Source organism: Bombina bombina, chromosome 7, assembly GCF_027579735.1.
Source record: "Bombina bombina isolate aBomBom1 chromosome 7, aBomBom1.pri, whole genome shotgun sequence".
NCBI lineage: Eukaryota > Metazoa > Chordata > Amphibia > Anura > Bombinatoridae > Bombina > Bombina bombina.
In genome coordinates this window covers 351,657,211-351,682,416 of record NC_069505.1, presented here as the reverse complement: position 1 = coordinate 351,682,416, position 25,206 = coordinate 351,657,211, and the positions used below count along the sequence as shown (strand labels likewise).

The 25,206-nt window shown below is 36.6% G+C and overlaps 1 protein-coding gene across 1 annotated transcript in view; it reads right to left on the bottom strand.

The window, feature by feature from the left end:
* The window catches only part of LOC128636367 (ribosome biogenesis protein SPATA5L1-like), a 38,862-nt gene extending 19,175 nt beyond the window's left edge, over positions 1-19,687 (bottom strand). The window contains 9 exon segments of the mRNA XM_053689394.1: positions 173-298; positions 1,527-1,661; positions 1,802-2,020; positions 3,383-3,526; positions 3,528-3,593; positions 4,373-4,531; positions 13,755-13,940; positions 14,608-15,694; positions 19,574-19,687. Of these exon segments, the coding sequence (XP_053545369.1) occupies positions 173-298; positions 1,527-1,661; positions 1,802-2,020; positions 3,383-3,526; positions 3,528-3,593; positions 4,373-4,531; positions 13,755-13,940; positions 14,608-15,675 (2,103 nt within the window). The 5' untranslated portion in view covers positions 15,676-15,694; positions 19,574-19,687.
* Positions 19,688-25,206: the final 5,519 nt, after the last annotated feature.

Genomic DNA, 25,206 nt, shown 5'->3' with positions numbered 1-25,206 from the left:
ACTATCACAGACATAAAGGCATCACCATAGAGAATTCTGGACTGAAAGTTAAGCAATACAGGTGAGGAGTTATCTGTAGTGTATATTGGCAGTTTACTGCAATTACTTTTTGTGATTAAAAATAACCTGTCCAGTGTTTAGAAATAAAGCTTTATTTCTAGTTTGTCCTTACCTCTTTACAGAGATTTTGGAGATCAGCTCCAGAATAAGATGCAGTATCAGCTGCCAGGTTTTCTAGACACACATCGGGATCTAATGGCATAGTGGTGGTGCAGATTTTAAGTACAGATAAACGTGCCTGTCATAAACATGAAAGTATTAATTACTCATTAGTTCATCAGTTTTCTTTTAGGTCACCTGCAATAGCGATTGGTTTGCACAGCATACAAGCTCATTTATATCAGCCCTTAACGGACCATAGCAAAAGGGAATGAGGACATGGATTCCACAAGGCTTTTCAGAGTATATGCCCAATTTGCTATTGGTTTGCAAAACCGTGTAAAATTGTGCTAAGGAAATTAAATTAAACTACACTTATGTCTAGTTAAACTGTGAAAAAAACAGTCACTTGGGAGAGCTACATATTCTCCAGAAGCGTTTTTGACAACCAAGGTGAATACAACATAACACCATGAACAGACAAAACATTGTTCTTATTATACTAATATTATTATATATACTTTATTTATAAAGCGCCAACCTATTCTGCAGCGCTGTCCATGGGTACAATTCATTTAAATAAAACAATGATACTAAACTTAAGAGACAAGACAAAATTTGATAAAAACATACAGGAGTAATTGAAGGCCCTATTCCCATGGGAACTTACAATTCTACAAGGTAGGAGCGTGATAAACAGGAGGTGAGGACGGCAAGGGTGAGAATTATGTTAATACAGAGTTAAACAACAATTATTAGGTACATGGAACTCATTTGTTACTGAGTTTGGTTGTAGGCTTCCCTGATCAAAATAATTCTTTAGGGAGCGTATAAGGGAGATTAGGGGAAAGTCTGACAGCGTGAGGGAGAGCTTTCCAGAGAGTAGGTGCCGCACACGAGTCCTGCACTCTAGTATGCAAAGAGGTGATCATCTGAGATGCAAGTATCAGGTCATTGTTAGATCTTAGGGAGAAGGCTGAAGTATATTAGTGAGAATAGGTAGTGGGGAGTGGCGTTGGAAAGGGCTTTGTAGGTCAGGGTGAGAATTTTGAATTTAAATTCTGCTGTAAATGGGGAGCCAGTGAAGGGACTTGCAGAGAGGTGCAGCAGATACAGAGCGACCAGATAGGTGGATTAGCCTGGCAGATCACTTAAGATGGAATGAAGGGGGGGAGAGGCGAGAGAAAGGAAGGCCAGTGAGTAGGTTATTGTAGTAGTCAAGTCAAAAAATTACAAGGGAGTTGATTATTTGCTTTGTGGTGTCAGTACTCAATACTAAAGAAAATGACCACCTCAGGTTGTTTAATTTATTGTTCTGTGGCTGCAATATCATTCCCGTCTATACCTTCTGTAACCCCATTCCTAACCTTTTCATCTGGCGGAGGTATGTAGAGAAGCTTATCCAGCCTTCCAGGTCTCAACAATGCATCATCTAAACTATCAGGCCTGTTTGTTGCAGCCACAACCATCACAGATTTATTCACAACCTCCTGAAATTCAAACTGGAAATAAAAACAAAAAAACAGAGGAAATGTTAAAGTATTCACAGTTCTGGAAAAAAAAGTATTGGACATTTCTACAAAGTGTGATGCTAGTTTCTCAATATTATATTACATATAAAGCTAAAATTAGGATAATTTACCTTTTCATTATAATCATTTTTATGACCTTCAAGCTGCACATGATTTCCTCTGCGTTCTGTTATTTTTATTCCCACACCATCCAGCTCATTCAAAAGTACAGACAGAACTCTCTCCTGGACCCCAGCACCTGTACTGGATTCTGACCGAGAACCCAGGATAGCATCAATTTCATCCAGGAATACAATGGCTGGAGTGCTTGCCCTTGCTTGTCTGAAAACCTGTGTCACCAAACACAAGATTATATGTCGTATTCCAACATTAAAAACATTAAAATGAGAGAAATTATAACAATTAGAGATGTCTAACATGGAGCTACTATTATTTTACCTGAGTAACTGGCCCAGATGAAACGACAGATATAAAAAATGGCAAAAGCAAAATAAATGTAGCACAAAAGTCAGATCTTCCAAGAGAACTCTTTTAGCCTCTAAACATAAGACTGTTGTTTGATTTCCTATAGTTGCCACAGTACATTCTGCCACACACCTAAGACCTTGAGTAAAAAGCATATGTTTTAATTAGGAAGTTATGATATAGCACAGCAAGGGCCAACCTCCTAACACATGGGGCCGCAGTCCAATAATTTAAAAGGCTTAAAGATCACATATAAAATTTGTGGATATGGAAAACACATATAATATATTTCCTAAAAATTCCACAGGGACAGATTTAAGTAATGTTGCAAGAGTACCCTCTATCTGCTTTTCTCCCCTTTAGAGGGCTCATTTGAGTTTGCCCACTAACCAGAAGTCCCCAAAGCACATCTATTTAGCGCCTCTTTTTCCTGGGCCATAAAAAAACTGTGGCACACATTCTTAATTCTACTTTTTGCCTGGGGCCAAAAAAACTTGTGCATAGGGCCGCATTTGGCCCAGGGACCGCCTGTTTGCCATCCCTGAAGAAACATCTAGTGAATATCTGAGAAATGTGTACCTTTAGTATTTTTTTTTTTTTTTTTTTAATCTGTCCCCTTTTTAAAAGGATAATTAACATAATTTGTGTCATACAAACCACTGCTGACTCTGAGATGTGGTGTTTGAATATTGGTGCACAAGACACTCACAGCATATGTGCGTATGCTGCTGAAAAACACTAATAACTTTTACTAAAAAAAATTGTATACATTCTTTTTAAAACTGAAATGCAGTCAATTTTGTCCTTTCTATCCCTTTAAGGACAACAATGCAATGTATTTCTCATGAGGAACTAGTTTAAAGTGCCATAAAACATGTTGAGATCTGTGCATATTCTAAAAGGGCTAATTAAGTAAAACAAGTTTGTATAAAAAAAATGATTAAAAATTGCTGGCAAGTATTTTAAAATAATTTTCAAAAATAAGCAAAATTAGTTACATAGCCATGCTGTCTGGAGTAGTCTGATTCACCCCCCTTATCAGTGTTTAGCATAAGAAACACAGGCATTGTATTTCAACTGAGTTCACAGCAGCTTATTATTATTATTATTATTGAAAACTCATCATGTGGAATCTGCATAACATGCAACCCTAGATATAATATTTAGTTAGCAGAAGAAAATTTAGAACCACTTATGACAGAAATACAAATTAAAAAAAATGTCACCTGTGCTAGAGTCTTTTCGGAATCCCCCACATATGGTGAAAACAGATCAGCACCACTAACTGATAAGAATGAGCAATGGCAGCTTGTAGCTACAGCTTTCACCAGCATGGTTTTTGCACATCCTGGGGGTCCATAAAGAAGCACTCACTTTTGGCAGGGACAAACCCATTCTGATAAAGGCATCTGGATATTTCATTGGCCACTCGATGCTCTAAAAAGATATTGAAGCAAAAATATGGTGGTAAAATAAAAGGTGACCTAGTAATAAAAGGTGGATAAAAGGTGCCCTAGTAATTATCTAAAAAATGGTCTCCTTACCCAAGTGCCTTAAAACAGGTTATATACCAGAACATCTGATCAAAGTGCTTGAACATACAGGTACAAAACCCTTTTTCCAAACTGCTTGGGAAAAGGTCTGGCTTTTAGAATATTTGTATATTTGCATCTGTAAAATGGGAGAGGGGATGGAGCCAAGTGTAGACGACAATAACTTATGTCATTTTTCTAATACACCTTATACTCACAATGTAGCTTTATATCCTTTTTAATACTTTTGTATATGTATTACCATCAGAAAGATAACACAGTACTGTAATCAGAAAGGTGACCGTTGTTTTAAATAAATACAGACTATCATTTGCATCTAAGAACACAAACAATCTTTTATGACTTTCTGGTGGGAAAATTTTATTTTTTAATCATTTTATTTCTTAAACACTATTAATGAAAACGTTTGGATTTCAGAATAATTTACCTGTATTTGTAAATTCTACTTTAAAAGAAAGATGACAGCCTTCTAAAACCTGATCTCCACAAGCAATAAAATGATGTCATGTACATTCTAAATCTCTTGATGCATCTGAATTTATTCTTTTCTTTCCTCTTGGGTTTTTTTGTTTTGTTTTTTTAAATCTTTCTGGATTTAGTAATGTTTAGCCCATAAAATTACTGTATGTTTAAATTTAAAGCCTTCTACTATCAATATTGTACCTGTTGTAATTGTAGTTTGATGTCCTCAAGGCCACCAATTTGATCCCAATAAATGGGTTTTAATTCCACTTGCCCAATAGAACTCCGGACAGATGTAGGGCAGATTTTTTTAAAAGCTTCATAAAAATGAGTTCCTTTGATTATATTATCCTGATCATCCTGCAATACAAATGTAAACACATGATTCAAATTCAGAGGCTATGTAGTGATGTTTGTAAAACATTGGTTGTGTAAATAATAATATAACATTTAAATGACCTACACTGCAGTAATTTGAATTTGTAATTCCTTTAATATGTGAAACAAGATTAACATAGGCAAGATATTGTTCTAAAACCTTAATTCAGTCATATTCATTGACATAATCCCTTCCCCATCTGCTGCCATATTCCAACACAAGTTTTTATGTCACACTGCCGGTACTGAGGGCATTGTACATGCACAATGAAGGCCAGTGCCATTAGAAAGTACTAGCAGTTTGTGTAGAAAGATTTATGGTAGTGTTTCACAGAGTATATCCCATAAAACCAGTCAGTTACGTCAGAAGACCTCATGAAGGATTCTTAATTAGAAGCATTATTTAGATGAGGGTTTATTCCTTTAGAGCTTTGGCTTCCCTTTTAAGCCTATGTTGGATATTTGTGTAAGATTCTTAGACTTTTTCACAGGAGTCTGAGGACGGGGGTTGTTCCCCGAAAACGTTAACTTCACTAATAAATATTTTATTCACGGCGAGTGCTCTCCCTGGACATTCTACATAATTCTGAGAGCACCACGACTTTGCCTTAAGTAACAGTGAGTGCTGGTATTTCACTACAGGATTATATATATATATAATATATATATATATATATAATCTGAATAGGAATAAGCACTCACTGGATTTCAAAACAACAAATATTTATTTGGCAGTGACGTTTCGGGGCATTCACCCCTTCCTCAGACAACCCAAAATGTGAAACAAGCAAAGTTAAATAATGACTCAAACCCCTCCCTCATCAAATTTCAGCCAATCAAAATACATCCAAAGCAATCAATAGGGGATGTATGTTAAACAAAAACAATTACATTTCTGTATAATATCAATAAAGTGTATACTTTTACAAAGCACATGTGTGATATAACCATATATAGTGTATTGTATTAAGGTGTCAGTGACAGTGAAGTGGATGGCTGTGGAATATGCCAACAGATAGTGCAAAATACATCTGCCTTCTTGTAATACATTCTGTACTCAAAACATAAGGAGTTTACTGGACTTGTTGTTACCAAGAAAAGTAGCTTATTAATACCGCATGTAAACTGCTTAGAGACATTTACTCACTTAGCTGAAAGGCAACTTACTGTGCATCAAAGCATATAAAACTTCATAGGGATGGATACTCCGCCATTAGTTATCACGCTGCCACCGCATGGTCGGAGGGGGCGTGTCAGCATCCGGGTTAGCATCTTGACACGCTACTGAAAATCCGAGCCCTAAGCGTGTTATGCGTTGCCATAGCAACCTATCATGGCGTCATCAACCACACCAGACCGAGGCTTTGCTACGTAGTCTGTACTAGGTCACCATGGCAACCCAACAAACAATGTCACATATAGACATAGCTAGTGTCATAATAGATCGAATAGTGTTCACTTATCAAAAACATGCTGATGTGGCAACTAGATATGTGGTTAATTATAAACTAACGCATTGGGATTATCCAGTGATAAAAGTAACAGCGGTTATGGGCATTAAAGCTCACTGGTGTATAATATGCTCAAAGAAGATCTCTAAGACAATACTGGGTGTAATCAAATCTTAAAGGGGATCAAATATTGAGGGATCTGTAGCCATCAATTATTCAAACAAACTCTAACACGAGTCTAAATTGTGAGTCGTGTATTAAAATGTTACACAGGCTAAATATAAGTTAACTGTTGGATCAAAAAGGTCCTGTTCTAGACATACTGACTTACTCTCGGCATAATGACTGGGTCTAAAATTATGTCAAAATGGACATTCATAGAGTGTATTGGGGATGCTCTAAATCCTGTAATTTCTGTAATTTCTTAATAGGGGTCTGAGCCTATAGACTAGTGAGATATCCAGGACACCACATATATCTAAATCAACTCAAGGCCAGATTAACTAACTGGGTACACTAATTTTAAAAGCCTGACAGTATGGTAATGTATCGTTAAAGTCCTACCTGAGAATGGAACTTCGTGTCTCCCAGAGTATGGTATTACAAATGATCTCTAGTAGGTAGGTACATGGACTCTCATTAGCAAATGGGATGTTTATAGACATCCTCCAGTTATGTCCCTAGAAGAGGTACTACAGGAAACAATGCCAGTCCACATTTGTGTTCAATCCTCCTGGATGTACTGTTCCAAGTTTATGATCCACTTGGCCTCAATTTGTAGGAGTTTCTTCTTTCTGTTGCCTCCCCGTATCAAAGGTGGTACATGATCAATAAGTATGAAGCGCAAGTCCTTCACAGTATGGTTCCTCTGTAAAAAATGGCGTGCCACCGGTTGTTCCGATGTACCATCTTTAAGTGCAATCCTGATGGCACTCCGATGGTTAGCCATCCTCTTCTTAATGTCATCATCCGTCTTACCGACGTAATACATCCCACATGTGCAATTCAACAGGTAGACTACGAATGGGGTAGAGCAGGTTAGATGGTGTTGGATCTTAAAACTCTGATTTGTGTGCGGATGATGGAAGGTTTTGCTCTGGATCATCGAGTTGCACGTTGTGCATCCAAGGCACTTAAAGCATCCCTGTTTCTTCGATTTTAGCCAGGTTTCCTTGATGTAGGCATGTCTTGGATCTGTGATCATCAACATATCTTGGAGGTTACGCCCTCTTTTATATCCCATTCTTGGTGGGGAGAATTCTTTGAAAGGTAATTGTTGGTCTGTGGTTAGTAGATCCCAATGTTCCTTCACTGATTGTGCTACAATCCCAATATTAGGTGAATATGTCATAGTACAAGTCATCCGTTTTTCAACAGGTTTCCTTCCTCCTGTTTTCAGTAGGGTGCTCCTTTCTGTATCCTTGGCTATTTTATGGGCTTTTTGAATGGTTGTATAGGAGTATCCCCTCTGGAGAAATTTGTTGACATTTCTTCTAGCTGTCTTTCGCCATTGTTCCTTATAGAGTTGTTCCTCACTACTCGGTAGAGTTGTGCCAATGGATGGCTCTGATGAGAGATCTTGGGTGGCTACTACTTGCCAACAATAGGGAGTTCCTGTCTGTAGGTTTATGGTACATGGTGGTTTCTAATTGCCCATTCTCCTTAAGTATTCTCAGGTCTAAGAAGTCAATGGCTTCTTTGCTGGCCACCATCTTAAACTTCACCGGATGTGGTAGATCATTGAGGTCTTGTATCCACCTCTGTAGATGCTCTTCTGTACCTCTCCACACCAGTAGCACATCGTCGATGTATCTCATGTATTTGATAATTTCAGGAATCTCATAGACCTTCATGATGTTAGATTCATAATCCTCCATGAATAAGTTCGCATAGGATGGGGCCATATTTGACCCCATGCGGTCCCCGTGATTTGTTGGAAGTATTTCAATTCAAACCTGAAGAAGTTTAAAGTCAAACATATTTCGAGGATCTTGATAATAGGTATGCTAGCTCCGACAGGGATATCTAGAGAGAGCCTTTGTGACTGCCCTCATTCCATCTTGATGAGGGATGATGGTATATAGGCTTGTGACATCCATAGACACCAGGTAGTCATCTGTAGATAGATCTTGAACCTGCGAGAGATGACCCAATACGTCACTCGAATCTTTAACGTATGATTTCATGTGTCTCACCAGTGGTTGGAGGAATGAATCAATCCACTTTGCCAGAGGGCTCAACAAGGAACCCCTTGCAGACACGATCGGGCGCCCAGGGGGTTTCTCCAGGCTCTTGTGCACTTTGGGCAGGGTATAAAGAATAGGGCAAATCGGATATGCCACCCTCAACCAATCATATGTATCTTTACTGACCCAACCTTCCACTACCCCTTCAAGCAGTAGATTGTCAATTCGTTCTTGAAAGAGCTTGGTAGGATCCTTTTTGAGAGGTAGGTATACCTGGTCATCATTTAGTTGTGAGAGTATTTCTTCTTTGTAATCCTTATAATTCAGGACTACAATGGCCCCACCTTTGTCCGCATTGCGGATCACAATGTTGGGGTCACGGGCCAGACTTTCAATTGCCACACGTTCCTCTTTGGAGATGTTGTGTCTGAATAATTCTTTCGGCATTGTTGCAGCATCCTGTAAACCAATCTGTGTAGGTTTGTATACTGGCAGCCGTATGTTGGGGGTCAAATGTGCTCTTGTTTCTAAAGATGGTCCCCATTTCTTGCTGTTCTGTCATTTTGAAATGATCTTTAAGCTTAAGATTTCTTTTAAACTTTGGATGTCCAACCACATATCAAATTCGTCTGGTCTCTGTGTAGGGACAAATGTCAAACCTCTATTGAGGAGTGTTAATTCTGCTTTATTAAGCAAGCGATCATGATAGGTTGCTATGGCAACGCATAACAACGCTTAGGGCTCGGATTTTCAGTAGCGTGTCAAGATGCTAACCCGGATGCTGACACGCCCCCCCGACCATGCGGTGGCCAGCGTGATAACTAATGGCGGAGTATCCATCCCCTATGAAGTTTTATATGCTTTTGATGCACAGTAAGTTGCCTTTCAGCTAAGTGAGTAAATGTCTCTAAGCAGTTTACATGCGGTATTAATAAGCTACTTTTCTTGGTAACAACAAGTCCAGTAAATTCCTTATGTTTTGAGTACAGAATGTATTACAAGAAGGCAGATGTATTTTGCACTATCTGTTGGATATTCCACAGCCATCCACTTCACTGTCACTGACACCTTAATACAATACACTATATATGGTTATATCACACATGTGCTTTGTAAAAGTATACACTTTATTGATATTATACAGAAATGTAATTGTTTTTGTTTAACATACATCCCCTATTGATTGCTTTGGATGTATTTTGATTGGCTGAAATTTGATGAGGGAGGGGTTTGAGTCATTATTTAACTTTGCTTGTTTCACATTTTGGGTTGTCTGAGGAAGGGTGAATGCCCCGAAATGTCACTGCCAAATAAATATTTGTTGTTTTGAAATCCAGTGAGTGCTTATTCCTATTCAGATTGTTCAGTCCGTTAAGCACCCTGGTCTGTGTCTGGGTTGGCCAGTGAGAGTGCACTAAATCGAAGCCTCTATATATATATATATATATATATATATATATATATATATATATATATATATATATATATATATATATATATATATATATATATATTAAATATATATTTTAATGTATATCTAATACTGGTTATGTAAAATACATATTGATACCTATAGGAATAGATATACAGATATATATATATATATATATATATATATATATATATATATATATATATATATATATATATAACATATACACACACTAAATATGCATTTACAATAAAAAGTACATTATCCTGTAAGTGAAGAACATTGGAATGTGAAATATTCATAATTCATGTCAGGTTCAACACATAGGAATAAACGCGGTTGGGTTAGCGGGCAAGATTGGGTTTTAGGTGATTTTTTTTGTTTTCTATTGAAGTTTATGGGAGAATATGTTAACAGGGTTGCAATATTTTGTTAGCGTGCATCTGGGTTTTTTGCTCAAGCAAAACCTTTTTACTTTCAAATTATAATACGAGCACAAACCAACACACACAGCAAAAAGCAGTCTAGCACAGTTTACGCTAAAGCGGGAGAGCTAAATTGTGCCCCACTCGTAATCTAGCCTGTAGTAAGAAGGTCTTGAAACCAATACTTCCTCATGCTATAGCAGAACTTTTTTTTTCTACCCACCTATACATTCATATGGCCTGCCTAAATGGTAACCTAAAAATACTAAATACAATTTCATATTGTGAGCCCATTGCAGTTACAATGAGACACATAATAATAGAGAAATAAAACTACACTTTACATTTTTTTATTTTTTGGTATGATTTTATCGTTATATTGTGACATTAAATATGATTTTTACTGTGTACATTCATTATTTTTCTCAGCATAGTCTAAATGAAATTTTACTGTATTAATTAAATTTTGCAGTGCATTTTTCTTTAGAATTTGATTGCGTACTATTACTATTATTTTAAATGTGTACGATTTTTATATTGAACTTTCAATTTCATTTTGCACTTGCATTTCCTTTTGAGCTCTCTATTGTAATGCATGTCTCTCCTCTGCATACAGGCATGTTGGGTGTACAACTCAAATACACAGATCTCAATGTAACAATTGCCCTTTGAGAATCCTATAAAGGACATTGAGAATTTGTCCTGACCAGAGGAGATCAGACAATTGGACCCTATGACAGAAAAGAACATTTATAATAACAATGCGCCACATATAAAATGGCGTCATATGAAGGCCTGCCTTCTTTTTTAAAAGGGACATAAAACCCAAAATGTTTCTTTTACGAATCAGAGCAAACAAGTCCCAATGTACTTCTATTATCTAATTTGGTTAATTTTCTTGATTTCCTTTCTTGAAGAAACAGCAGTGCACATGGGAGCTAGCTGAATACATACATGTGCAGTCACCAATCAGCAGCTAGTTCCCAGTAGTGCATTGCTGCTCCTGAGCCTACCTAGGTATGCTTTTACAACAAAGGATACCAAGAGAATGAAGCTATTTAGATAACAGAAGCAAAATTGTAAACGTGTTACAATTGCTTGCTCTAAATGAATCTTGAAATAAAATGTTTGGGTTTCATGTCCCCTTACCCAGAGTCAATGTCTGGGTTCAATTATAATTCATATCTCTCTAAATCTGGTTTTAAGATCCAGTCAAGTGAAGGAGATGTAAACATTTTATCTCTTAAACGTAATAGCTAGGGCTTCCTGCAGTTCGGTATTTAACGGGACAATCCAGTGCTTTGAAAGTTTTATTTTCCAATAATATATGTGTAATTGAGCCTGATATGATGTGGCATATACCAGACAAGGGATTCACAGCTACGTATCTGATCTAGTCACAGATATAGACTTACAGAAGCTGAACAGCCATTGGTCTAGTCATGGCACCAATTTCCCTATTCTCTTGATGGATGGTCATTCAGTAATGTTAAAGGGACCGTAAAATCAAAATGAAAACACTTAAATAAGGGCATGAAATTTTAAACATTTTTCCAGTGTACTTCTGTTATCAGTTTTTCTTTGTTCTCTTGGTATCCTTTATTAAAGAGTAACCCTAGGTGAGTTCAGGAGGGTGTGCATGTCTCTAGACCTCTAGCAGCAGTGTTTGCAGCACTGTTTATAGCAGTGTTATATATAGACTGATAAAGACATGTGCACGCTGATGAGCTCCTATCAACCGACCTAGTTTTACTCTTAACAAAGGATATCAAAAGAACAAAGCAAATTTAATAATAATAGGAGTAAATTGGAAAGTTGTTTAAAATCACAAATCATTTACTGTCCCTTTGAAATGGGACAGCTGTCAAATCTTATTTATGAACCTTTGTATGTGCTTACACAGTTTAAAGGGACACTGAACCAAAAAAAAATTATTTTGTGATTCAGACAGAGCATGCAATTTTAAGCAACTTTCTAATTTACTCCTATTATCACATTTTCTTCATTCTTTATTTGAAAAGCAAGAATGTACGTTTAGATGCCGGCCAGTTTTTGGTGAACAACCTGGGTTGTTTTTGCCGATTGGTGGATAAATTCACCCACCAATAAACAAGTGCTGTCCAGAGGTCTGAACCAAAAAATTGCTTTGACACCTTCTTTTTCAAATAAATATAGCAAGAGAACGAAGAAAAATTGATAATAGGAGTAAATTAAAAAGTTGATTAAAATGTCATGCTCTATTGAATCACAAAAGAAAGAATTTGGGTTCAGTGTCCCTTTAAGTAAAGATAAACCTTGTTTTTAGTAACCCTTTGCTATCAGTAATAAAACAAACATTGTGTTGATTTTTGCTTATAAATAGGATTTCAGATTTCCAGTATTAACTGACTGTAAACTGCAAACTACAAACTACTGGTCAAATGGCAAGTGGTCTCTCAGATGATACACAGAATATATCCTGATAAATCTGATCAGTGTTGGAGAAAAAGTAATTCTGATGGTGCCCCCCTTCACGTTTGGTGGGAATGCCCTAGTATTGTACCCCTATAGAGACAGGTGTTTGTTGTGTGCTCCTCCCTTGGTCATAGGTTGCACTTCGATCCCAAGATAGCTATACTCCACCACAAAAATAAAACAGGAACTTCCTCCTGTGCTAGATTTGTTTAGTCTTGTTACGTTTTGTATTGTATCACAAATCTTTGTCATTGTATACCCCTATCATTGTACCCAGCGCTACGGAATTTGGCAGCGCTATACAAATAAATGGTAATAATAATAATAATAACTAAAGTCTCTTATCACAATCCTCTTAACCTGCAAATTAGCCCTAGCGAGAGCCTGGTTATTAAGAGAAAACACCAAGCTGGACTGGTCTTAAATATATTTGATTATATTAGAAAAAAAATATAAGGAAACTTGAAGAATATGTGCACAACTCCTTAGGTACTATTGACATGAATATATTAATATGGACACAGTGGTATGATTTCATGAGAAAGAGTGATGCTATCTAATTCATAATGTTTTACACTGAATATTTATTATTTATGGCTAAATTTAGCAACCAATCAAGCGCTAACCAGGTGCTAAACCAAAATTTGGCCAGCTCCTAAGCTTACATTCCTGCTTTTCAAATAAAGATACAAAGAAAAAATGATAATAGGAGTAAATAAGAAAGTTACTTAAAATTGCATGCTTTATCTGAATCATGAAAGAAAAAAAATTGTGAGTTTCATATCCCTTTAAGCTCTTATGTCCCACTTATTATGATGATTACTACTTTTATAAAGTTTTATCTCTGATTGATCTTATGAAAGTGGACGGGTAATTGTGCTTTTTAAGCATACGATTATTGTATGATTTACTGATTTTCTTGGATTTTTGCACCTGCTATATACACTTAAATAAAGATATAAATTATATTTTTAAAAAAGTAAAAAACTAGACACCAAACTGACTGGGTTTAATCTAGGGTCCAATATAGGGCTGCAAGCATTCAGGTTTGATCTGAGGTCGCAATTGGACTGATCTGAAATCAATGGACATATGGTTGACAAGCCCATGTCATCTAATCTAGTACTGATCATGAATACATCTATTATTACTTTCCCCGATCACCCTATAGGCAGGTCCAAACAGTTATGTGAAAGACATATGAGACTTAATGCATCACTAACTCTGACAAAATTAATTTATTATGTAATGTCTTACCACACACGTTTGAAGCACAGCTTGCATGGCTGCTTCTCTACAGAGGGCTGTAAGATCAGCTCCTACATACCCCACAGTCATGTCCGCCAAACTGTTCACATCCACATCTGCACTAATGGGCAAATTTGAAGTCAAGACTTCAAGGATAGCTCTTCTCTGTTTGAGTGTTGGGGTTCCAATCACAATCTGAATAAACACATATAGTTAGGATTTCATACAACAAATATATTTTAACCCCTTATACAAATATATTTTAACCCCCTTAATCCATGTGTTTAGCCATTTTATAATTTTTAGATGCTGCCCATATTTAAGCCCTACTAAAGGAAATTTTCACTGAGAAACCCACATATATTGCATATTGTTTTTTTCTAAACTCTATAGTCAAAACAAGAAGGGGTTATCCTCAAATTAGGGTATATCTGGGTATATTTCATTTTTGACCTTTCTATTCCTTTAAGGTAAGATTGCTGGCAAACATGTACAAACATATATATACATTTAATGCAGGTAAAAGTTCTTAAGGTGCTTCTACTGGAACTGCAATGTACTGTAAAATGAGGACAATCCCTCCAAATAAGACACACTAGCTTTCAAAATAAAACGGTGCAGCACAATTTTAATTTTCCTTATATCTGATCTTTATCAAAAAACAGAAGGTCCATTACTCACACAAAACTCTACAGTTGTGGTACAATAAAGTGGGTGGAATTTGTTATACTTTATTTAGAGTGGTTGCCCTTATATTGTACATGCTTCAAAAGCATTGGCCTCCTTAAGAGTATATGTAAAATATTGTAGTGTCATTTTGTGCTCTAAATAAAATATGTCTTCTTAAGGTATCAATATTTACCTCTCTGTCAAATCTGCCAGGTCTTCTTAGTGCTGAATCTAAGGCATCTGGTCGATTTGTTGCAGCGACTATAACCATTTTGTTATCACTGTGAATACCATCCATAAGTGTCAAAAGCTGAGCAACAATTCTGTTTTCAGGAGCATTATTTGAATTCCCACGTTTAGGACACAAAGAGTCAATTTCATCAATAAAAAGAACACATGGACCTTCAGCACAGATGTCTCTTGCTTTTTCAAAGACTGTCCGTAAACTCTCTTCACTTTCTCCAGGTCTTGAACCATAAATGGAAGGACCACTGATGCTAATCAGATATGCCCCAACATCTCTTGCAACAGCTTTTACCAACAGAGTCTTCCCAACACCAGGAGGTCCAACCAACAGTAATCCTTTGGGACAAGCAAGACCTAATTTGGATATTGTCTTTGGATAACGCATGGGTAAATGAATGATTTCTTTCAGTAAGTCACATACATCATCCATTCCAGCAATCTGATATCCAGGGACAGACTGAAATACATGATTGTACCACTCAAGCGTAATAACCTCCTTTATACATATGTTTGTTTTTGCTGTAACAAGCCCAGCCTCTTCTAATAACTGATCAGTATCAAGTACCTCCACATTTGCAACTGGTGAATCTTCTTTAACAGATACAACAAACTGAGATAACACATAGACATTCCTTAGCATGTCTCTCACAATCTCGTGGAGTGTTGTTCCACTGGTAATTTGTTTCATTTTTAAGTTTTTTAAAACTACCTTTACTGTAATCTTCCTTAATCTAACAACGTTTAAGCATTTTAACTGGTTCAAACTTAAGGTTTTTTCACTAAATGACTCCAAAGATTTTAGTACTGTAGAACACATAACATCAATCTGCAAAAATCCTTCACACAAATCTTTTCTTGGCCAAACTGTGCACAAGCAGTAGCAACTTGGTAAAATGATTAAGACAGGGGATCCTATCTTTGCACCAATAAGAGACATTGCTTTGGGTCCAAGTCGACATCTTTGTGTACCCTGGTCTTCTGGGTTTAACGACAACAATTTTAAGGTGGCATCCATAAGGAACACATTAAATGCTCTGAATACCAAAATAAGCAATAGAAAAGAAAGTCAATTACTAAAAGTAAACAGGTTATGCATTTCAAACTAACACACAATATATATAGTGAGAGGAACTGTAACTGTAGGATACCCCTGTCAAACTCCAGCAGTAAACTGCTAAGTCGTTATGCCACTTCTATAAATTTGTCAGATATTTCATAACAAACTGTTTGCTATGTTGAAAGATAATGGCATAAATGGAAGCTTGTTACATGGTGTTTCCATGTAACAGAATCTTGATTGTGTAACTAACAGCCGATTGCTATATTATGGATATAGTAACAATTTGCTCTGCTGCCATGTTCTATATCAGGATATTGAACTGCCTGTTGCATTATGGTAGTTGTAGTCCAAATTAAAATAATCGCAAAATGCTACTAGTCCTAGTTTACGAGTACACTATCAATTTTGAAATCATTATATACTTAACTTTAAAGGGGACAATCTACCTGAAATTGTATTGTTTAAAAAGATAGATTATCCCTTTATTACCCATTCCCGATTTTTACATAACCAACACTGTTATATTAATATAATTTTTACCTCTGTGATTACCTCTGCAGACGGCCTCTTTATCTATTGACAAACTTGCATTTTAGCCAGTTAGTGCTGCTTCATAAATAACTCCACGGTCAGAAATTTAGAGGTTTAAAGGTTATAAAGTATATTAATATAAAGATGTTGGTGTGCAAAGCTTGGGAATACGTAGTAAAGGAGTTATCTATCTTTTTAAAAAATAAATACACTTTTATACATTTCTTCTTTTTTTAAGTTGTAATAAAATGAATGTCTTTGTCCAGACTCCTTACACATGAAAATAGGAGCATATAGTTTTATTTATTATTTAGTGCTTTGTTTATTTGATCAGTTCCATTACATAAATAAAAAGAAAAAAAAAATCAACATGAAAGGGACAGTCAACACTCGACACAACAGGATCCCATATTTTTGAATCCCTTCTGTATTACCTATTTCCTTGTCCTAGTAATCATTCACGATATATGCGTTATTCTGCTCGAAATATGGCCGCCCAACTCCTCCCCCTTATCCTTCTTCCCCATCTCTATGCCATTTCAGGCTCGTTCATGTAGTATTGATGACGCTCATCATACATCATTGCGCATGAGCATTTGTTAACAATTCAGATCGCAGTCAGAAATCGGACTTAACCTTTCAATGCCGGTGACAATTACCTCTTATTATCGTAATAAGGTACTGTTACAAATAGAATCCAGCAGAAACAATTGTGCAAAATAAAGTTTCGCTTTTTTGGTTCTTATACAATCGCGCATGCGCAAAACTCTGTGAACGAGTTTGAAAAATCTGACCAAGGATTGCATTCTGAATGGCGGATGCTTTGAAAGAGAAGGTAGATACGTAACGGTGGGGGGAGTTAGGCGGCCATATTTCGATCTGATTAACTCATGTATTGTGTGTTCCCTGTAAATATATATATTTACAGGGAACACACAGTTCCCCATAGACCGAAATGTAAAGGCACTTTACAGTGTTGTTTTTCTTCTAACACCCCACACCCGCCACTTTTTATTTAAAAGGACATTCAATACTAAAAATGCTATTGTTTAAAAAAGATAGACAACACCTTTACACGCCCATTCTCCAGCTTTGCACAACCAACATTGTTATATTAATAAACTTTATAACATTAAACCTCTACATTTCTGCATGTTTCTAAGCCACTACAGGCAGTCTCTTATCGCATGCTTTTTTATTTGTTTTTTACATCAGGAGACTACTAATTCATATGGGCCATATAGATAACATTGTGCTCATGCCGTTGAGTTATTTAAGAGTCAGCACAACACAGCTCAGAGTCCCACGCTGAAGTCGAGGAAATTTGAATATAATTTATAAGAACATCCATGCAATCAAAGTTTGATTTTAATTTAAGGATGCAGTTGGGCTGATTTATGTGTTCGCCGGATTATTTGTTTCTATGACAGCTGTAAGGATCTTAATGGGCAATGTAATATCCAGTGACTTAGTCTGAAAGGACTATTATTACTCCTGCTATGGCAATATCTTTGGTCTGAAAAGACTTTAATTATTTTTGCTGTGGAAATATCTTTAAGGATTACATACTCAAACTATTATGAACTTGATATAGAGTATTTAAAGGGACAGTAAACCCCCGGTCATGTACTTTACATTATCACGGCATGACTTCTTATGTCACCGGTATAGAACATGTGCACTTTAACCATGGCAAGCGTCATACATGAGACCAGCTCAGGCTGTACCACCCTCACATATGGTTGAGGAAGAAGGAGCAGCGTGTGAAGTTTATATTTGATAAATAAAAATCACTACTTTTAAATATGTACAATGTGCTTAAAAGTATTTTTTTGCAGGTAAGATTCACACATCAATGGTTTTACAGGTGTAGAATGCACAGAAAACACACTGATCTCTAATTCTCACAGTGACTGAGGACTTTGTGGCTCAAATTAGAAATGGGATATTTCAAATCAATATATGTCTATATTGCGTTTATAGGTTGCTAAACGTGCACACATTGTATACAGTGGTATGTTTGATGGCTTACTAAATAGTTTTGTGCTGGTAATGGTCTTTATTTTCTTTTGGCAATTTGGATATATTTGAATCTGCCCTACCATCCATAAATTAATTTGGGAAAACCAAGTTTATATCAAATAAGATACAGCCAAACACTGAGGATCCAGCTACATTTCATAAAAGACAGGCAGGTTTAACATAGAGATATTTGTAAAATAATAAAATATATGATTCGTGAAGCTCTGTAGTTATACAAATAGATGAGAGAAACTAGAGACAGATAGATAGATAGATAGATAGATAGATAGATAGATAGATAGAGAAAAGAGTTAGGAGAGAGGTAAAGAGATACATAGATAAAGAAAGAGAGAAGTAGATAGAGATGATAATGACAGATGGACAGAAACAGATACTGAGATTATAGATAAACAAACATAAGTATGATACAGATACAGTAGTTATAGGCAGGGTCGACAAATCTGTTTAAAATGTAGGAGCCAGTAAAAATATTTAGGAGCCAGGCACACTTTTAGGAGACAGACAGTGGTATTTGTAAATAGATATATGGAGAATAACCCAAAAAAATTAGGAGCCAGGGGTAAAATTATAGGAGCCAGTGGCTCCCAGGCTCCTGGGTTTGTCGAGCCCTGGTTATAGGTATATAATAAGATAGTTATAGACTGATACAGGTATATATATATATATATATATATATTATATATATATATATATATATATATATATATATATTTATTTTTTATTTATTTTTTATTATTTTTTTTTTATTATTAGGTATGTGCATTTGGATCATTTGTGAGGATCCAAATGCAGAAGTAAGCAGCTGCATGTTCTCTTCTGATATTTTCGTAGCCAGATTGATTCCTGTAATAGATACCCACTCTAATATCTGGACAGACATATTAGACAGATACAGAGGAGAGATAGACAGATGCAGAGGGATATATATATATAGATATGTCAGTCAGATACAGAGAGATATAAGCAGAGAGATCGATATATTTAGACAGACAGATGCAGAGGGAGGTATAGACAGATACACAGAGAGAGAAATCTAGAAGACAGCCAGTTATAAGTAGATACATAGACATAACTTCTTTTAAAAAAAAAAATAGGTAAACTGGATGAAAAAAATTACTATAACTTATGTGAACATACTGTTTATATTATTTGCATAAACAGATTGTTTACTTTCTTAAACACATAGGGAATGCATAAAAAAACAGAATAAATGATTTTAAGTGCTGCCATTAAACTTCTGCACTACACAGTGCACACATCTAGTGTAATTAAGAGTTACCTATTTGTTTAGTTGAGGCTGAGTTGAGCTTCACTACAACTGCACTTCTTCCTGTCAGGGAACAAAGTCACATGGCTGCTTTCTGTATAAACAGCGGGTAGCAGCTAGTTTCCATCCCTCTAAAGGAGATTCTGACATCACAGCAGTCACGTGACTGCAGCGATCACATGGTACAGAGTTGAGGAACTGAGGAAGTAGAAGGGCGGCGACTCAAATCTACAGGAGACTGCTGTTTGTTTATACAGTATGTTTCTAAGGATCGACGTGCAGTGAGGTCGGAGGCTGGTGAGGCACTTATGATAAGCCCGAGAAACAAATATGTGGACCCCATACTGCCTTAATATCTGTGCACCTCAGAACAGCTCAGCCTCTTACAAATACATTTTCTAAGTTACAGTTTCTGCGTGTATGTGCATATGTATGTCTATCTGTGTGCGTGCATATATATATATATATGTATATATATATATATATATATATATATATATATATATATCACACACATTAAACTTTTTTGCCAAAAAATCACAACAATGAATTGATTACTAGTAAAACAAACACTTGTAGTGTACTGCAGTTCATAAAAGAGAAGACAGTAAGGGGTTACTTGCTCTGTCTTTACAGGAGATAAACAGATAAGCATGTGGATGTTACTGATCCTGATATACAGTACTTCTGTCTGCTCCTTGCTAAATTTTCACTTGTTTTTTTACTCTTGACTCTGCAAACCCCACCCCCCACAGAAGGTTGCAACCTTTGACCTTTCAACTCCCTAGAGTTGAGCAGTAAGAGTTTTTAACTTTATTGCTAGATACTCTGCTTAGACAGTCATGGCACAGACAAAAAATAAACAAACAAATAAGCAAACACAATTCAGGCAATAATGATTAGCAGACAACAACCCAGTGGCGTATTTAGGTTTTGTGCTGCCCTAGGCACTAAAAATTCTGCTGCTACCACCCCAGGTTTTAGGCAATAATATGACTTTTTTTTCAATGCATTTCCAAAGTTTATATAGCCAATGCTACCTTGTAGAAAGCCAGTAATGCCACATTTATTAATACATAAGGTACAGATATAACCAGCAATCTTGCATACAGAGTGCAGCTACACAGGCACACATACACAAACATATACACAGACACAGGCACACATACACAAACATATACACAGACACAGATTTACACACATACACAGGCACACATACGCAAACATATACACAGACACAGAGTTACACACATACACAGAGTTACACACATACACAAGCATATACACAGACACAGTTACACAAATACACACACACACGCACACATACACAAACATATACACAGAGTTATACAGAAATACATACACAAACATATACACAGACACAAAGATACACAGACATACAGAAATACATAAACAAACATATACACAGACACAGAGTTACATACATGCACAGACACACACATACACAAACATAGACAGACACAGGCACACACATACACAAACATTAAAACACAGACACATAGTTACACACATACATAGGCACACACAGACACAGTAACACACATACACAGGCACACTCACAGACACAGAGTTACACACATACACAAACATATACATAAACACAGAGTTAGACACAAACATGTACACAGACACAGAGTTACACACATACACAGGCACAACATACACAAACATATACACGAACACAGAGTTACTCACAAACACATACACATAGTTAGACATGCACAAATGCACAGATGCATAAATACACACACACACAGACAGACAAACATGATATATATATATATATATATATATATATATATATATATATATATATATATATATATAATTAAATTTTTGTCACTGAGTTTTATTTGTCAAGCACATATTCAAAAGTGTTAGACGAGAACTAGTAAATTATTTTAGCATAAATAGTATAATTTGTGAATAATAAATAAGAGCTTTGTCTTGTCTATATATATTCTCATTACAAAGCTAATTAGATACTGTACACCACCCTCAAAGCTATCACCTGTCTTTATTTGTATATCTTTCTTTTAACATGTATATGTGTTGCATACAGTATATATATATATATATATATATATATATATATATATATATATATATATATATATATATTTATTTTTTTATTTATATATATATATATATATATATATATAAAAATAAATATATATATATATATATATATAAATAAATATATATATTTATATATATATATTTATTTTTATTTATATATATATATATATATATATTTATATATATATATATATATTTATTTTTATTTATATATATATATATATATATATTTATTTTTATTTATATATATATATATATATATATATATATATATAAAAAATTTTTAAGGCAGATAAATGGCTGGGGAGAGTTAGAAAGTAGAAGAGAGAAGTACTCAGCATATTGCATAACAAATGTTAAAACCCAAACCTACAGGAGCAAAGAGGTTAAAAGAAATACCTTTGTCCTGCTGTAAGCTGTGGGCTGGACTGGAGGCTTGGAGCAATGAAGATAAACAGACCCTCTTACCTTGTTCACTTCACTGTTAGTTGTAGACTAAGCTGTTGAAGCGTGAGAATAAGTACCGCACTGGGGAGGGAGGAGGAGGAGGGGGAGCAGGGAGCTGCTACTGTAATAGCCCAGCTGCCGACATCCAGAAGTGTTATCATGCACTAAGCACTACTTACATAGCATGATGATGAGACTAGGCACCGCACTGGGGAGGGAGGAGGAGGGGGAGCAGGGAGCTGCAAATGTAATAGCCCAGGCTGCCAGCTGCCGACATCCAGAAGTGTTATCATGCACTAAGCATTACTTACATACATAGCATGATGAGACTTAGACTAAGCACCGCACTCGGGAGGGAGGAGGAGGGGGAGCAGGGAGCTGCAAATGTAATAGCCCAGGCTGCCAGCTGCCGACACCCAGAAGTGTTATCATGCATTAAGAATAAGCACTACTTAGCATGATGAGACTAGGCACCGCACTGGGGAGGGAGGAGGAGGGGGAGCAGGGAGATGCAAATCTATGTAATAGTCCAGCGACTGTCTCCTGAGTCCCTGGTCGACCAAGTCTGACTCCACAGGCACTTCACTTGACCGCACACTGCACAGACCAGTAGACCACTAACTGCACTATAGTATGAAATTAATTCAGCACATGAGCACAGGGCAGGGCAGGGCAGGCACGCCGCACACTGACTACTCTCAGCAGCTCCCCGCCTGAAGCAGTTCTTCTTGCCGCCTGAAGTCTGTGTCAGCGTGACGTCACCCAGTAGGCTTGCCTCCCCGGCAGCGCTGATCCTGATAGGCTGAGTGAGCTAGCTCCATCATGGAGGCGGTTTTGAGAACCGCCTCCATTAGAGCTTGTATGGGGGCCCGGCAAAACACCACTGGGTGGCGCTAAAGTGGAATTATATTCAGATGATGTTGCGCAATTTATGGAGAGCAGCGGATCGGCTCACTGCCTCCTAATTGCGCAACATGAATGCTGAATTTAATTCAGCAGCGCATGCGCAGTAGCAAATATCAAAATAAAGATGATGACATCATGTGGGTGATCGCCGGGGGTGGGGGGGGTATACCCTTGGGGGTGGGGGTGTCCCAAAAAAAAAAAGACAAAAAAAATATATTTATGTTTTTTTTTAATAAACATTATTTGAAATCTTTCTTCTCTGATTGGACAGGGTAGGCGCCGCCTCCCCTGCCTCCTATTACTGCACGTCACTGGTAACAGGTATGTTACTTACCTTAGCTTGAAGTTTAGCTATTTCCTCCCTTAACAGGGAAAACTGCTTACAAACAGGACAGCCCCTAAATCTCCAAAAAGTAGAACGATTAAAAAGTGCAAAACACCCATTGCACTGTATCTGAGACATTTTAAACTATGCAACACTTTAACAATAAGAAAAATATAAGTATTATTTACTACTGAATAAGCCTGAATAACCCTGAATAACTCCTGAAATAACTCAAATATCCTTATGTATTTGATCCTTTTTTAGTTTGATCCCTTTGCTAAGAAGCAGAGCTATTTAGTGTGTGCTCTTTAGTAATTGTGTTGTGTTATGTCAGGTGTAGAGTATGGTAATGTTTTGTGTAGGTATAGGGAGAAGAGAATAAAGATTTATCAATAATTAGGTTATTAAAAGCTTATTTTGAGAAAATAACCATACAATTAAAGTCAGATAGATAGATAATAGATAGAGAGATAATAGATAGATGATAGATGGATAGCTGTGAGAGAAGCTCATGTGAGCGAGTCTGAAGCACTAGTTAAGTAGTAGTGGTCTTAAGATCACCTGTACTTAAACTCTCCACCATCTAAAGTGTGGCAAATCGCAGTCATCCTTTTCAAATTAATTTGAGATAATTGACAGCTCCCTCTTGTGCACAGCGCAAGCAGGGGGCGACATTGCACAAGCATCGGCTTGGGCAATTTTAAATGTGTCCAGCGCATTGCTGCCTGCTTGCCGTGAGGCTGGGCAGACAAGGTTTGCATTCCCCTTAATAAATGGAGCACAAAACAATAAAATATAAAGGGCTAGATTACAAGTGGAGCGCTAACTAGTGCTTTCTCTAGAGTGCTAATTGCACTAGTGGTAAACCTTTTGCGCACGTCGGGTTGCGCTGATATTACAAGTTGAAAGTTAAAAATTATTGCTCTAGTGCTAACCCGACTCGAGAAAATGCTTTACCGCTAGCGCGATCACCTACTGCTCCATAGAAGTCAATGGAGCAAAAAAGTAAAAAAAAAAAAAAAAAAAACACCCTACTTGCATGCTAACCCGAATCCCCATTTAATCTAATAACCCCTAAACCGCCACACAGCCCACCGTAAAGTCACCACTACACTATTAACCCCTAAACCGTCACACAGCCCACTGTAAAGTCACCACTACACTATTAACCCCTAAACCGCCACACCCTGCATCGTAAAGTACCAAAATAAACTATTAACCCCTAAATAACCACCCCCACATCACCAAGTAATAAACTAACATCTAACCCCCCTAACCTAACACCCCCTAACTTAACCCAAATTAAAATACACCAAGATTTACAAAAACATTCTAACTACATTAAAAAAAAAACTTACCTGTAAAATTAAATAAAAACCTAATCTAACCTTTAAAAAAAACCTAACATTACCAAAAAAAAAATAAAAAAAATAATACCTAAACAAAGTTCAACAGATTTGTATAAGAAGTGCTAGGAACAAAACATTAGTTGGCACTAAACCCAAATGTTAAAGTGTAACCTCCAACATTAAGCATTAGTTAACACAGTGTCCATTATTGTGCAGGTTGTTGCCCCGGCCGCAGACAACCACCCCACACCAACCAAGCAAAAAAAAAACCACAGAGCAGTTCCAATAGAAATTTGAGAGTACTGAGATTAAAGCGGTGTACCAAGATGAAAGCTATAGGTTTGGCGCGAGAAGTCTGTTCTGGTGTCATCGTAAATAGCCAACCTAGCCCACTCCCAGCCTCACAATTACAACTGAAAAACCCACCAGCAACCTCCATTCGACATAGGGACCACACAGCAGATCCTCAGTGGGGCAGGTAAGATGAATGAGGCTAGAGTTTCGCAGCGGTAATTCTG